Genomic DNA, 16,729 nt, shown 5'->3' with positions numbered 1-16,729 from the left:
GGTCTAAGTATGGGAACTCTGATGGTCTCATACCGACTTTGAATTTGTGTCTTTGGTGGTTCTTCAGTTTTGGTAGGCTTAGTTGGAGTTTCTGTGTCAGACATGATTGTATTTGGATCTTTAACTGTATGTGCGTTAACAGATTAGCTCTGATACCACTTGTTAGGTCACACACACTGTAGAGGGGGTGAATACAGTGTAAAGTACAATCAAATCGAACTTTAATATCTCAAGTAACAGAAAACAAACTTTATTGAAACAATAAACTCTGTTACAGTATAGAACTGTTACCTCTCAGTGATGAATAAATATCACGAGAGCTGCTAGGGTTACTACAAATAATCTTCTCGAATATGATAACACTTATAGTGTAAATCCTATGTCTGTGTTTATATACTACACAGTTACAAGATAATCGCTAATTGATATGGAATATAATTTTGCTTCCTAAAATATATCAATCAAATATCTTTTCTTCCAAGTATTCTATTCTTTATAGAATTCCTTCTTCATGCATATCTCTTCTTATGTTTATCTCGATCTTCTTTCCTTTATTCAGCTACTGTCCTTATCTGAACGTCCTTCAGCACTTAAGTTCTGATATCCATCTTCTGATGATTATCTCCTGATAATATAAGTACTGATATCCTTAAGTCCTGACTTCCAGTAAGTACTGATTTATCCTGTTTAAGTAAGATCTGAAAACTAAACATAAATCATATTAGCCATGACATTATCAAATATATCTAACAGTTTTATTCTTAAACAAACTTCTGTAAGAGGACCAAAGTGTAACACTTATTGTTAAATTACTTATGAGTGGTAAACTGGATCTTACATGTTTACTTTTAATTTTATGCATCCATTTCTTTGACTGCAATCGGGAGAGTGCCGTGTTTAGAGAATAATTTGAGAATGAGTATTTTTGCGAGTTGATGCAAAATGTATGCATATTTAGATTTTAGAGAAGTACTTTAATTTCAGTTTAGTTTATAATACTTCACCGGTTACCTCATACCTGTGCTTCTTCCTTTATCATACAGAATTTGCTTGAGTATTTTCTGGTTTAATCTTGATACTCAAATGTGCTACATTGTAGTTTTTATTTTGTCTAAATGAAGGCAGTGACGCGAGCTGCATGTTATATGAAAAATATGATATCAGTCTATAAAAGCTTGTGTTCAATTCCTCCAAGCCTCCTGATAAGCCGATAAATGGGAATCTAGTTGATATTGCAGTTAAGAAAATCAACATGGACCAAATGAAATCAGAGTCGTCATTAATGCCTTGTTCCTTTAGCAAGATCAATAAGGACTACAAGAAGTAAAAGAAATCAGATTCTTCAGAAGCATGCGACCATAAGTATGACCTTTATCATTCTTCTAAAGTAACTCATGTTAGTAGTGACTTTTGAACATGAACAGAGATTTGTATGTCTGTGTTTGTGTAGAGACTCTGTTCATTAGTATGGTTTGAAGATGAGACACTCTTATGTATTAGTATGGTTTGGAGATTGAGATTGTTAGGTATGGCAACTATGATATTTTGTTGCTAATGATATTTATCTTTACACAAAACATGTATTTCGAATTTATCTGCCTTTTCTAGTGAAATTTATGTTTCTATATAGTATTTCAATACGAATGCTATTGTTGTTTAATTACAAAAATTGTGTTACAATAGATAAAACAGGCTGTTATAATAGGCTATATGGGCCCCATGTGTGGGACCACTTATGCAATCTTGATCAAGCTATTGTATCACTCAATTTGTGTTACATTTGGGTCTTTTAGTGTTACATGCCTATTGTAACATTTTTTTCTTTGTTACAATAGATCACTGAAGTGTTACATTATGGTGTCTATTGTAATGCTCGTATACGTAACGTCCCTTAGTGTTACAATAGACCTAATATAATATTTTTTTGGCCTATTGTAACACCATTTAGGCATTACAATAGCCCACTTATGGCGTAGTGCCATACTACCAGACATCCACAAAAGAGATAGAAGCTGAATAGACACCAATTATATTGAGACCCTATATGTCTATAGAATTTGACAACATAATGGTTTAAGTACAAGTTATCTATATTGATTACATAGGGCTAGTAAAATGGTTAAAATTACCCACAAATCATGCATAACAAATAAATGAACCTATGCTAACATGGCAAGTTCTAAATCCTTAAATTCACTTTCGCTTCATTAAGAATTAACACACTATCTTATAAGTTCGCGACGCTCATAAGACGAATACGCACAACCAATACTAGGTTATCATACAATCACCACATATTAAGGCATCAAAACAAATTAACTAAAGAAATCCATAAATAAATCCGTTAGAACCCCACGATAACGATTAGCCCATATTCGGACTCATCATCAACGTGGGTTCCGATGAAAGCATGGTATAATAAACGTAGTCTTTATACTTAATTAACAAAACCAAGTACGAAATAAGAGTAAGGTTCACAAATAAGAAAACTAGCATCCAAGTTACAACTTATAATCACAAGTAAGAACAAGATCTTCTTCGTCTCCATTGAATCGTGCTAACACGGTCTTCTTACAGCTCTCCTTGATATGTCTCTGGCTTGATATATTATTAAAGACGACCTAAATTTATTTATATAGCAGCCCTAATCAGCAGAGAAGTCCAGAAATCAGTCTTCTATTCAAAATAGGATTCTTGAAACCCGACCTGGTGCAGGTGCGCTGGCTCTCTGAAGTTCGGGCGCGGCCGCGCGCTTGATCAGCGCGATCAGCGCGGGCGCGCTGGGCTTCTGCCAAAACTTTGACTTCTTTTTTTTTTTCTTGCAGATTTGAGCCGGTTTTCGCGAGCTTTATTCCTTAGACACCAACCTAACACCATATTAGCATCAAATCAATGCTAATTCTCCTGATTCTCAGATTAATGCCTGAAATACAAAACACTAGTAAACACATTAAAACACCAATAACTTGAGTGCAATTACACCAATTTAAAGTTTTACGGAGCGTAATAAAGTGTCATAAATTCCACCCAACAGTCTTTGGCGTGAATATTGGAGTATCCATCAAACGAGGAAGACCATGTCCGAAGAGAGTATCTAAAGAGAGGTCAATGTGAGCCTATTCTCGACGAATATCCTATTACTGTGTGTGGTAAGCAAAGTAAAAGATTTAGTCCATCTTGGTATAATGTTGCACCAAGTTAGTTGAAGTACACTGTGTCAAAAGATATTGTGTTTTGTTTATTTTCTATTTATTTAAGCTCGGACATGAGATTTATAATGGGGATACTTTTATAAATGAAGGATTTCAACCATGAAAAAAGGGAAATGTTAGGTGATTATATTGGAGAATTGGATAGTGCTCACATGATTGCAGTGAAAAAATATGAAAATTTACTAAAGCAGAAGAATCACAATGAAAGATGTATAGTTAAGAAAACTGCTCGTAGCAAAATTGATTATAAAACAAGGGTCTCTGCTTCATTTGAAAGTGTAAGGTATCTTTTACAGCAAGGACTTGCTTTTCGTGGACACAACGAGTCTTCTACATCAAAAAATCAAGGTAAATTTCTCAAGTTAATTAAAGTACTTGCTCGAAATAATGTTGAGATAAATAGAGTTGTATTGGATAATGCCCCAAAAAATCAAAAAATGGTATCTCCTGAAATTCAAAATGACTTGACATATGCAGCAACAACCGAGATCGGAAATTTAATTGTTAAGCAGATCGATGATGATTATTTTGCAATATTAGTTGATGAATCACGAGATATATCATCTATAGAGAAATTGGCTATTATTTTACGTTATGTTGATACTCACAGACATATAACTGAGCGCTTTCTTGGGATAACACGTGTAAAGAATACAAAAGCAAGCACTTTAAAAATAGCAATCGAGGCCATGCTTTTAAAGTGTGGTTTAAATATTTCGAATCTGCGCGAATAGGGATATGACGGAGCCAACAATATGAGGGGGAAATTGAATGGTCTCAAAGCACTTACATTAAAAGAATAAAAAACTGCGTATTATATCCACTATCTTTCCAATCAGCTACAACTTTCATTGGTTGTTGTTGCAAAAAAACTCATACAAAAATATATATTGTATTTTGTGTTGTCTCAATGATAACTAATACTGTTGGAGCTTTTGCTAAACGTTATGATATTTTACGGGAGGCACATGCTAATGATATCTTTAAAGCACTTGAATTAGGTGAACTTGAAACAAGGTCAGGTCGAATCAAGAGATAAGTGTTAAACGCCCAGCGACACGAGGTGGAACTCACATTTTCATGCACTCACAAATTTCATTGATATGAATTCTTCAATAATTGTTGCTTTTGAAAGCAGAGAGGGAAAGGGGGCGGAAAATAAGGTGGATGTAGACACATGCTTAAAATAAATGAATTTGTATTTTCTTTGCATTTGATGAAGATTTTACAGGGGATTACACATGAATTATCAGTAGCATTACAAAAGCGACCATCATATAATGAATGCTATGGATCTTGTTAAAGTGTCAAAGATGCGAATTCAAGAAATGAGATGCAGTGATGATGCATGAAATACTTTCCAGGATTTGGATTCTTTATTTTGCTTTAAACATGACATTGATGTTCCTAATATGGATGAGATTTATATACCTCCATGAAAGTCTCGGAGAAGAATACAAACAATTTCAGGTATGCATCACTTTAGATACGAGTTATACAAAACAGTTATGATTTGCAATTGCAAGAATTAAATAATTGGTTTAATAATGTGAATACCGAGCTACTTATTTGTGTGGCATCTTTAAATCCATCTCATTATTTTGCTCCTGTTGACAAAGACAAACTCACTCGCCTTACTGAGTTGTATCCTAAAGATTTTCTTCCATCAGAGTTTCTATTTTTTAGTAATTAGTTGAAAATTTATATACACGATGTTCGTTCCAAAAATGAATTTTGTCATTTAGATGGGATTCTGGTCTTGCTAACAAAATGTTAAGGATAAGAAAGAGTAAAACTTACCCTTTTGTTTATAAACTTCTTAAACTGGCGCAGGTGTTACATGTGTTTCAATAATAAGTGTGGAAAAAGTGTTTTCCGCCATGAGTCTAGTGAAAAACAAGTTGCGTAATCGTATACGAGATATGTAAATTAATGATTTTTGATGACATATATAAAATCATATATATTTCAAAATATAAAGAATAATGTAATTTTAGAAGGATTTCAATGTATGAAAACTCGAAGGGGTCAATTACCCCGTTAAAAATTTCATTTATTACTATGATTTTAAGCTTTGATCTTTTTACTTCAAATTAGCCCCGATATTATAATTTTTAAGCTTCGCCACTCCTTAATACAGAAATAAACTAATATAATACTCCCATGACAATAGAATGAGCAGTAAATGCTTTCTCGAGTGCGCTTACAATTGTGTAATTTTTATGATAGTACACAAAAGTTAATGTTGGTATTTACGCGTGGTCCAGATTTTTAGGAACATTTATTAAATGACGTTTATCTTTTTTTCTTAATCAATATATACTTAAAACGGTTTTTCTAGTGTGTGCCCAAGGGCACATGTTAAGAATCCGTGCTTGATGAGTTGTCAAAATTTTATTGTTGGAGAATTTTGTGCATGCACGGGGTCCATCATTATTAATAAGTCTCCCCACCAATAAAATTTTTATAACTCATCAAGTACAGATTCTTAGCATGTGCCCTTGGGCACACACTAGAAAATTACTTGTCGATTCATATATCTCTAATTTGAGTTATAGAATCAGGTAATATTACTTGTTACGAATTTTATTTATAGTATATTGGCTCGAATTTTTGCATATTTAAATCTGGTTCATCTATAAATAAATCTTAAAAGTTTTTAAAGTATGCTCGTTTATGAAGTGAGTGGAATTTAGAGCCGACTTATTTAACCAATTATCTTGGTCTGAGACAGGGATGACAATTTTACCCGACCTGACGGATACCCGACCCATTTCGATCTATTTGGATTAATCCGAACCCGATTTTTTTGATTTGGATCTTATTTTTAGATCTGAAAGAGTTTGGATCTGAATTTGGATATTAGGTATACCGAACCGATACTCGACCCGGATCCCGAAATCCGAGCCAAACCTGATTTGAACCAGAAACCCGAAAAAAATCCGATGGCGTATTCTTATCTTACATAATTTTATAACAATAATATATGATTTATATACATCAAATATATAGATTTAATGTTTATAACCAGAACGTTAGATGATTATTGATGATTAAATCTATTATATTTGACGCTAAAATCAAATTATCTGAATATGAAGAGTATTATTTTTTTAGTTAAACAAACGCACAAACACGAGTGAGTTAAACTTTTAACCTATATTTAGGAAAATAAGAACTCGACCACTACAATATCCCTTTATTAACAATATATAAAGTATTATCTTTGTATTCTTAACATTCAAAAAAATGTGTTACCTAACATATTTGTATAATAATATATATATATTTTTTATTTTTATATAATTATATTTAAAATATCCGAATTAAACCTGAAACCGACCTGAAATCCGAAAAAATATGATGAATCAAATTTGGATCTTTTTTTAATATTATGATCCGAATCCGATCCGAACTGAAATATAACGGATCGGATTTAGATCTTACGAAACCCGATCCGACCCGTTGCCATCCCGGTCCGGACGGAGTTTTGAAAAACTGGAGTATTGTATCAGTCTACTTAATCAGAGGTGTCTATGTACATGTTCTTTGCTTGTTGAATTCGGAGTATGTAACTGATCAACGCGAGTTTTAACTTTTTCCTTTTCACAACTGAAAGTTTCATTTCTTTGTGAGCTGTGACGGTTACAAGTAGTTACAAGTTACAACATGTTTGATTTTAGTGGTGTAAATTGTAATGAGCTGTATTTTAATGGCATTTTCTTAATTAATCGGAGATTTAATTTTCGTGGGATAGCCAAAATATACTATAAGATATTATAGAAAGAATTCATTCATCATCACTGAAGTCGCAATATCAAACTAAAATATGAATCACTAATTTATGTGCTAATCTAATTCAAATCTTCTAGGGAACAAACTAATTTATGTGCTAAATCTAGTTCAATCTTCTAGAGAACAAAACATCAATAATTTGGATTAAAACAAGTACTCATAGTATCATATTGCAAATTATACTTAAATTTAGCAGTACCCAATTTTCCTGTTTTGAGTTCTTACCCCCATTTTACAGCAATGCTAAATAGACACTAATAATGTAATTAACATATGCATTTGCAGTAGTTACAAGTTGTCTTTACAAATAAATTAGAAAAAAAATTTGTCTTAACAAATAAGCCAAAAACTGTTTGACCCTCTTTTCCTCTCTCTAAAGATTCCATTTTTCACACTTTTCTCTCTCTTGTTCTTGAATTTTTTCACCCCCATCTGGAATTCAACATAAAAATCCAATCTTTTTGCTCTAAATCATCAAGATTTATCATAATTTATAATGGGTAATTGTTGTGGAATACCTTCAGATTCATCTGAGAAAAAGAAAGGTAAAGAAAAGCCCAACCCATTTTCAGGTGAGTACAATACAGGCAACAATGGATACAAACCATCTGTACTAGAAAACCCAACAGGTCATGAGATACATGAGACTTACAAGCTTGGTGATGAACTTGGTAGAGGTGAATTTGGTGTTACTTATGTTTGTACTGATAAATCTTCTGGTCAAGTGTTGGCTTGTAAGTCTATTTCTAAGAATAAGTTGAGAACTAAAGTTGATATTGAGGATGTAAGAAGAGAAGTTGAGATTATGAAACATTTGCCTGTTCATACTAATATTGTTACTTTGAAAGATACTTATGAGGATGATACAGCTGTTCATTTGGTTATGGAGTTGTGTGAAGGTGGGGAGTTGTTTGATAGGATTGTTGCTAGAGGTCATTATACTGAAAGAGCTGCTGCTGCTGTCACGAAAACCATTGTCGAAATTATTCAGGTCCTTTCGAATATCTGGTTTTATATTTTTGTATATTGCTTGCTAATTTATGGTAAATGTGTTGTTTGATCTGCATCTGTGTGGATATGCATAAGGTTGATAGCTGCCTTAAGGTGGCCTTGCTTCGATTATGTGGAATTATTTAATGTCTCTTGAGGAAAATTGTTATGCTGATTAGTAGTTTCGATGAATTAAGGCACAATGGTTTGAAAGTCAACTTAGGTTAATCCTTCCCAAATCTGGTTCGTATTGTGGTTTATAAGTTCCAAGATTGTTATCCTTGCAGTAGTTATCAGTTAATGGTTTACAGATAATTAGGTCCTTTATAAAGTTTCAATTGTGAATGTAGATCGATTGGCTTGTCTTTTCTGTAAATTTTTGAAGGTATGCTTATTTTAAAAATTGAGTTGCCATTTTAATTCTAACATATTGTATCTCTTGTTCAATAGTTGACTTTCATTATGTCATTTCATCTCGAACATGTGCCGCAGCAAGTATCTGTAGACTGTAGTTGCCTATACCTTATCTATTATGCAAATTTCAGTTGAAAGACTTGCTCTATCTAAAGTTGTCATGTTAATAAGTTTTTCTTTATTATCTGTCTAAATTTAGTGATAGATTTAAGTTAATATCGATCTCTACTGATATGCGAATCTTTAAAATTAATATGCAGATGTGCCACAAGCATGGGGTTATGCACAGGGATCTTAAACCCGAGAACTTTTTGTTTGCGAACAAAAAGGAAACAGCAGCTCTGAAGGCAATTGATTTTGGATTGTCCGTGTTCTTTAAGCCTGGTAAATTTAGGTGGCTCTAGCATTTATGTAATTATCACAACAAAGTCGCAACATTGACCACTTCAGTTACACTAGCTGACTCTTATTTCATCATCACAGGTGAGCGATTTAATGAGATTGTTGGGAGTCCTTACTACATGGCTCCAGAAGTGCTAAGACGAAATTATGGTCCAGAAATAGATGTCTGGAGTGCTGGAGTAATCCTTTACATTTTGCTATGTGGTGTTCCACCCTTTTGGGCAGGTTTGTTTCTTTCTTAGTCTTACAGAGTAGAAGTACCATTTACTTTTTATATCTTTTTGTTATATCAAGTAAGAGTCAAAGTTATGCACCTACATTCAATACAAAGGAGGAGGATAGTGGGGTTTTCATTCTGCCTACACCGCCTAAATCAGATTTTTAAGCCTTTTAAGTTACCTTGTTCAGTTGTTCTGTTGTTGGTAAAGCCCAGCAGAGAGCTGGTAAATCGTAAATGCTTTAGCTTCCTTGTGTGTGTGTGTGTTTGTTTGTTGAAGGTTGGCATTATAAAGAAATATGAACTAGAATTTATCTCTGAAAAAGTAAACTATAATCTCTTCTGCCGAACATATTTGGCATTATTTTAACTACAGCTCACCTTAATATGAAGGTGTAGATTTTCCGTACTTTTAATTTTTTTTGGCCCTTCCCTTATCATTTGCTAAAATGAAAAGGATCTTCTGAACTATAGGTGCAATAAAGAATTTCCAGAAATACTTTAAAGCATAAAGGACATAAACTAATATATAAAATCATATTAATAGGACACAAGGTAGAAGGTATGGACCAATGCTAGCGACCGATTAAATCTGATGTCATTTGTCCTATATATCCTCTAGTCTGTAGATATACATACAGGGTTTGGGTCTCTGACAAACTCTTTCTGTATCTGACTTTTTTAATCTTTGGGATGGATTGAATCTTTGTATCTACATATGCATACAGTGGGCCCCTATGTGTTTTTCGGTTGTGGCCTTATGTTACGATTTACTGCCAATAAGAAGCAGTATAGCTAATGTTTACTATTGACCTGAACCTATAAATATGAACTGTTTATAAAATTTGGGCAAGGATGTGCATCAAAGTTGCTTGTTTTAATAATACAATGTCGTCCATAAATGTGCAGAAACTGAACAAGGAGTTGCACAAGCTATTATACGATCTGTTGTAGATTTTAAAAGAGATCCTTGGCCTAAGGTATCTGATAATGCAAAAGACCTTGTGAAGAAGATGCTTAACCCAGATCCGAAGTTGCGGCTTACTGCTCAGGAAGTTCTTGGTAACCAAATTTTCTGTTTATGCTATATATATTATGTTTTAATGTTCGTCAAATTCTTAAATGTAAAATAGAGTAATATCTAAGATTGTTGCCTGCTACTTGATTACAGATCATCCTTGGATACAGAATGCCAAGAAGGCTCCAAATGTTAATTTGGGTGAAACTGTGAAAGCAAGATTGAAGCAATTTTCAATGATGAATAAGCTTAAGAAAAGAGCTTTGCAGGTAATCTCTTTTATAGCTTCTTAATATTGTACATATATTTCAAATCCTTTGCACTCAAGAAATTTTGTCCTTGTCATTGTATCTGACAAAATATTGTCATGCTCTGTTCTTCCCACGTATCTAATTTCTTAACTGATGTGTGAATCACAGGTGATTGCTGAGCATTTATCAGCTGAAGAAGTGGCAGGCATTAAGGAGGGATTTAAGGTGATGGATATTAACAATAAGGGGAAGATAAACATTGATGAATTAAGAGCTGGGTTGCAAAAACTTGGCCAACAGATCCCTGATCCAGACCTTCAAGTTCTAATGGATGCTGTAAGTATTAACATATCTCAAACTGATCTACGTAAGGATTTTCTTCTATGCTAGTCCAAGGGATTATGCTGCAGCTGTATCCTTACAGCACGAATTTTCATTCCATGAGGGTGTGATGCGGAAAAAGGAATTAAAATGTTAATTCGTATTTATTTTATGTTATCAATTAAAAATAGATTTGATTATGATTTATTAGGTATTAGATAGATAGATTATTAAGAAGATTCTAGATTATAGTAGTAGAATAAGAAAAGTATTTGTTTCCTTTATTAGAAGATTTTTACTTGGTTCCTAAGTTTAGGGATTTACTCATGCGTGGCTATATAAGCTAATGTAATATTTTATTATAAGCAGAGTTGAATTGTTATGAATTAAAATCTGCAGATTTGTATGTTTTTGCTGATTCTCTGCGGGGATAGGCTTTATCTCCTTGTTTACCCTTTTTTCCACCCTTGTCCTACGTCAAGGTGATTTTTTATTATAGATAAAATCATAAAATGCTTTCATGCATTAAACCGGTGCAAGTACTTTGCATATTATCAGTTTAACAATCCAGAGAACACCGCGTAAAGAAAGTATACGTGAAATTATATTTGATGCAATGGAACAGCAAATGAAGAAAAAATACGGTCAAGTTATTATTTTTTGTTTAGTCAGAAAAATCATCTCTCTCTATAAAATTATGTACGTTTTGTACCTTTCAAGATTTTATTTTGTTTACCTTCCAAGTATGTAAGATCTCTATCTGGATTCATGTAATCTTCCTTGTAATCGGATAAGTTGAATATTTTGAATTTAAATAGAAGGTTTGTGCTATATACATGCCTACTCGTCTCATGTGTGGATATATTTTCTGATTCCTTGTTAAAGTATTGCCCCAAATCCATGCCACAGTTGTAATACTTTTTTCAACAGGGTGATGTTGATAAAGATGGACACCTGAACTATGGAGAGTTTGTAGCAATTTCTGTCCACCTGAAAAAGATGGGGAGTGATGATCACATTTATAAAGCATTTGAGTTCTTTGACCACAACAAAAGTGGGTACATAGAGATTGAAGAGCTAAGGGAGGCCTTGGCTGATGAAGTTGATACCAATAGTGAAGAAGTCATTAATGCTATTATTCAAGATGTAGATACTGATAAGGTTGGTGATGCTCTTTTCTCTTATCCTTCGTCATTAATTTAATCAGTGTAGTCTATTATTAAATTGTCCCTCCAAAGTTGCTTTACTTAATTTAAACTCCATCTTTTTGCTATAACCTCTAATAGGACTTTCTATGTCCGCAAATTTAGTTGGCACTTTTGTTTGCATTTCTAGCCTACTATTGTAGACCTTAAATTATAAGAGAGGAGGGACTCATTCTTCATACTGTTACTCATTCTTCATACTGTTTTAATCATGGTTATCTTATGGACATATCGAATTTTTAACCTAATTTGCTAGAGATACTTTCACCGTATGTGGAGAGATGTTATGGTAGTACCTTTTAAAAGGCTAACTAGTGCTGAATATCCGTGTTTGCTTAGAATATCATTATAACATATTTGGTTACCTGCAGGACGGACGCATAAGCTATGAGGAGTTTTCTGCAATGATGAAGTCGGGAACAGATTGGAGAAAAGCATCAAGACAGTATTCTCGAGATAGGTACAATAATCTAAGCTTGTCGCTTATGAGAGATACGTCCGTGAAGGTCAAGGACGAGACCAGATAGCTCTGAGACATATTAAACCTCCTGTAAATCAGGAGTTCTAACATGTCCTTGATCAAAAAATTTAATTCTTTCTCGGGTTTATATAATTTTTTGAGAGACCCTTCTTTATTGGGATAAGTAGAATACAGGTCCCAAGTGTTATTGTTATTTTGAAGTGTTAATGCTTTCTTATTTGTTTTGTGGGGGAGAGTTAGTTGTTTTAGTGGAGTTTAGGGGGGGGGGGGGGGGGTTATATGTGGGCTGTAAATAAGTTGGGCTATATTTCCACTGTGCACTAAATTGTTTCTTTGTTGATTTTTCTTTTTACCTTTATTGCTTGAGAGATTTAATTTTACCAAGAAATGCAATTGTCATCTAACATGGTTACAAGTAATTTTCTTTTTATTTGAATATGCTTTTGGCATCCAATTTTAAGCCAAAAAGTTTAGATGATGGATTTTAGTTTACAATTGTTAAGTTATCATTACAATTTACAAATTCGTACTGATTTCTGAAATATGATGAAACTGAATCATAGCCAAAATTCAAATTATCTTTCTTTGGGAATTTAATGGGAACTGCTTAGCTAAATAAGCTATATTAGCTGATTAAAAAAAAGGAGGAGCTATATTCAAACAGAATATATAAAAACACATTAGCAAATGTTGAACGTCAAATATAGCCAGGAATTTGGTTAAGTAAATCTAATTGGGCCTAAAGTTTGGTAATAAAAAAAAATATATTAAAAATGGGGCCCCCTGGTCCACCAACATCAATCTCGAAATAGTGGATCCTGCACTTCTGCAGTCTGCAGTAGACAGGAATGGCTTGTCTGATTCGGACCTAAACTTTTATTACCAAAAATACATTTGTCAAAGGTATATCTCATTCGAGTGCTGTCAAACCGATAATAGTAATATATTTTTGTCAAATTCAAATACGGATAATATTCGGTTTATTTCGAATATTGATATTGTTCATTTTTTCTCAGATACGAATATGAATATTTCGGATGAATATCGAATTCTTTTTTTGGATTTTTTAGATGTCACTTTCATATTAACGATTATTTTAGAACAAATTTTAGGATTAAACTCAAATAATATATATATATATAAAGTTTTTGTACAATTGTATAAATGTATTATTAAATAGATATACACAATCATATTATAAACTAATAAAATAAATTTTAAATTTTATATAATGGATAGGGATGATATCCGTTTTTCGGATATGAATAACAGAGAAATATTAGATTTTTCGATTTTTTTGACAGCATGTCTCATTTCATTTAAACTTGAATAATCCATCCTCCCCCTCTGTTGACCTATTCCATACTTCCCTGTTTGGTTTTCTTAACCCTCTCAGTTTTATATATTTTAAAAATAATAAAATTTTATAATATAAAAAGTAATTATATTTACTTATGTCTATAACTTTTTTTAAATTACACTCATTTTATATCTTAAATATTAATCAATTTCACAATTTTATACATTTTTTAACCTATGTGCAACTCAACCCGAATATCCAACCCATCGAGGGAGTAGAAGATATCATTATAGGAGTACATTTAGCAACAATTTAGCAACAATGATCATTAAGTATAATTATACATTTTGTATGGTTGATTATGAGTTTTTTGAGTACTTTTGTAATGGGTTGAATTCAGAATTTAATCTTATTAGTCGAAATACTGTGATGTATTTTTTTTTATTAAAATTTGTATTTTGATTTTGTGAATGGTTGTTATTAGTGAGTTCAACATATTATAAATGTAGCCTTTTTTCTAAATATAAAGGAGCGGAGCTCCGATCCGAAAATTCGATATTTATCATGCTTTAAAAATCCGGCTATGATCCGATCCAAATCCGAATCCGATAAAAATAAATGAATTAGGATATGGATCAAGACAGATCCGATCCAAATTCAATCCATTGACAACCTAACGCCATCCACCAATCATTCTCTCACCGTTAAATACTACTTTTCGTTAATCCATGATGTTTAATTTTTTTAATATATGACATAAATTAATAATTATATTAATAAAAATTTAATTTTATATTAAAAATGTTAATTTTATATAATATTAAATTCGTATAATTTTATCTATAAAATTCATGTATAAGCGTAACTGTTGACCCAACGGGTCGCATAGTTTATACCACCCACGTGTCCCTTTTCTTTATTCATTTAGCATCTATCCATCTACCAATCACTTTCTCAATAATTGAGCTAATGTTTTTTTTGGTCAGGATAATTGAGCTTATGTTTGATCTAAAGGAATAGTTTATTAAGGAGATCGATTTTAGTTTGATTCAAATGAGTAATACAGCCCTTCGTATATAAAACTTTATGTGCAAGTAGCCCGCGATAGGGTAACTCAGGCTCTACAGGAGAGTCGCGACTCCCTCAATTTAGGATCAAACTAATAGGATGAGTCGGCAGGGCCGACCCTATGTATTTGGGTGCCCTAGATGAGATTCAAAAATGGTGTCCGTATTTATAACCAAAAAATCACAATAAGATATATTCATTGTATAAAAGAAAACTTACTTGAATCTAAAGTAACAAGTGAATATAATGAATTTCTTGTACGCTAAATATCCAAGTTTTCAACCTCCTGCAATAATCTTCTGTAAGCCACTGATGTAGTATCATGAATATAGAACAGTCATCATTACTAGTACAAAACAATGTCAAAATAAAGTTATAAAAATGAATTTACCTTTATTGATTTTGTAACTTTTTTCTAGGCTTTTGAGATGTGAATCTCTCTATGATTTTGCTATAATCTAGAGAACTTGTCAGCTCACTTTCAATAGACAATAAAGCCAATCCATTAAGTCTATCTTGAGAAATCGAAGAGCGGAGATAAGATTTGATCAGTTTCAATCTAGAAAATGTCCTTTCCGCCTCTACCAATGTAACATGAATGGTCACAACGATTCTATAAGCTATCCAAGCATTTGGATAATTTATTTGTCTTGAACTAGAACTTAAATAATTAAGCACATCTATTGCCTTTGTTATCTCATCGGGTATTACCATTCGAAGCACTAGTAACTCGTTAAACAACTCTGCGCCAACAATATTATATCGCATATCATGTCTAAGAAATCCCTCAAGTTTCATGCAACAAGATTTTAACCCCTCATCATCACCAGATAAATGCTTCTTCAGGTTAAATAAAAACCTAAATTTTTCCTTATAATCTTGAAACTGTTTAAACCGTTCTTTGAGTTGAAAAGCACCTTGATCAACAATATACAAGAAATAATACCTTCTGAATTTTTGTTCAGCACTCAAGTTCTGATCATCATCAGCTGCAGTAACCCCAAGATCATCAAAATGAACAAGCCTACGAATTTTTCGCTTTTCAGGAAACACAGGCTCCACATCCAACTCCAAAGCTAACTCTTTTGCCTCCTTCTTACAAGAGTCATAACCAGTTTCTCTAAACTCATTAAAGAAATTTATAAGTTCTTCCAATCTTGACAATGCAATTTCAATATCAATATCTTCAAGTTGTAAGAACTTACTAACTGCATTAATGATATTTAACAAGTTAAACCAGATGCACATATAAAATAGAAACTCAAAACTCTCAATTTCATTTTCAACTAAACTTCTAGCTTCACACCTTATCATAGAGTCTTGAGTTACATTACTAAGATGAACCAATGCATCTCTTAGTTTAGAAGTCTGAAATCTTACCGCTCTCACGCTTTCGATGTGACTTTCCCATCTTGTTGCACACAGTGGCTTTAATGTTAGGCCGTTAACAAATTTCTTGAGAATTTCCTATCGCTGTGTTGAAAATGAAAACAAAGTGTATAATCTTTGTATAACCCCAAAAAAATTAGACCCCTTGCTACAACAGTTTGCCATATCACATAGCACAAGATTTAGACTGTGACAACCACATGGAGTGTAAAAGGCTCGAGGATTCACATCAAGTAGTCTTTTCTGAACCCCTTTATGTTTCCCTTTCATATTTGCCCCGTTATCATATGCTTGTCCTCTAACATCATCAATATATGTAGCTTCATTCTCAGATTCTTTTCTAATATCTGTATTCTCAATAGGAACCCCAATATCACCACTATTAGTTGTTTTTTCCCAAAAAACTTGTCAAGAGAGCCCATTTGCAATTTCTCTGCTTTCGCCGCTTTCAATTTCTTTTGCCTTTTTTGATGCCCCGATAACTGGTTACGCTTCATTTTTAAATTATCTAATCATCAAACAAAATAATGCAATTAATTTTAGTCACCAATCCCAAATCAGTAAATCACAAAAGACATACTACTTTTTACAAAAACAAATCTCAATTATTCTTTAATTATTCACATCAAATCCTTAAATTGAAAAATAATAATAAATAAATAGTAA

The 16,729-nt window shown here is 32.7% G+C and overlaps 3 protein-coding genes across 3 annotated transcripts; 2 read left to right on the top strand and 1 right to left on the bottom strand.

Moving 5' to 3' along the window:
* The first annotated feature begins 3,295 nt into the window (after nucleotides 1–3,295).
* LOC141714401 (uncharacterized) lies at nucleotides 3,296–3,946 on the top strand. The gene has a single exon (XM_074517922.1). It carries the CDS (start codon nucleotides 3,296–3,298, stop codon nucleotides 3,944–3,946), a length of 651 nt encoding a protein of 216 aa, XP_074374023.1.
* Nucleotides 3,947–7,331: 3,385 nt separating this feature from the next.
* On the top strand, nucleotides 7,332–12,821 carry LOC141712535 (calcium-dependent protein kinase 7-like). The gene is made up of 8 exons (XM_074515504.1): nucleotides 7,332–7,998; nucleotides 8,672–8,795; nucleotides 8,895–9,038; nucleotides 9,940–10,092; nucleotides 10,202–10,317; nucleotides 10,468–10,635; nucleotides 11,551–11,781; nucleotides 12,197–12,821. The coding sequence occupies exons 1-8, from the start codon at nucleotides 7,504–7,506 to the stop codon at nucleotides 12,350–12,352; spliced, it is 1,587 nt and encodes a 528-aa protein (XP_074371605.1). The 5' UTR covers nucleotides 7,332–7,503; the 3' UTR covers nucleotides 12,353–12,821.
* Nucleotides 12,822–15,067: 2,246 nt separating this feature from the next.
* Nucleotides 15,068–16,085, bottom strand: LOC141714400 (uncharacterized). The gene is made up of 2 exons (XM_074517921.1): nucleotides 16,055–16,085; nucleotides 15,068–15,882 (listed from the first exon to the last, which is right to left on the bottom strand). The coding sequence occupies exons 1-2, from the start codon at nucleotides 16,083–16,085 to the stop codon at nucleotides 15,068–15,070; spliced, it is 846 nt and encodes a 281-aa protein (XP_074374022.1).
* Nucleotides 16,086–16,729: the final 644 nt, after the last annotated feature.

The sequence above is a fragment of the Apium graveolens genome, chromosome 3 (assembly GCF_009905375.1).
Source record: "Apium graveolens cultivar Ventura chromosome 3, ASM990537v1, whole genome shotgun sequence".
NCBI lineage: Eukaryota > Viridiplantae > Streptophyta > Magnoliopsida > Apiales > Apiaceae > Apium > Apium graveolens.
The sequence above is the reverse complement of the archived record's forward strand: the minus strand, read 5'-3'. Positions and strand labels throughout refer to the sequence as shown.

Coding starts and splice junctions, on each gene's coding strand:
- LOC141714401 (XM_074517922.1), top strand. CDS start 3,296: ATGAAGGATTTCAACCATGAAAAAAGGGAAATGTTAGGTGATTATATT.
- LOC141712535 (XM_074515504.1), top strand. CDS start 7,504: ATGGGTAATTGTTGTGGAATACCTTCAGATTCATCTGAGAAAAAGAAA. Junction 7,999..8,671: donor CCATTGTCGAAATTATTCAG/GTCCTTTCGAAT, acceptor ATTAATATGCAG/ATGTGCCACAAGCATGGGGT. Junction 9,039..9,939: donor TGTTCCACCCTTTTGGGCAG/GTTTGTTTCTTT, acceptor ATAAATGTGCAG/AAACTGAACAAGGAGTTGCA.
- LOC141714400 (XM_074517921.1), bottom strand. CDS start 16,085: ATGGGAAAGTCACATCGAAAGCGTGAGAGCG. Junction 15,883..16,054: donor ACATCGAAAGCGTGAGAGCG/GTAAGATTTCAG, acceptor TCATTAATGCAG/TTAGTAAGTTCTTACAACTT.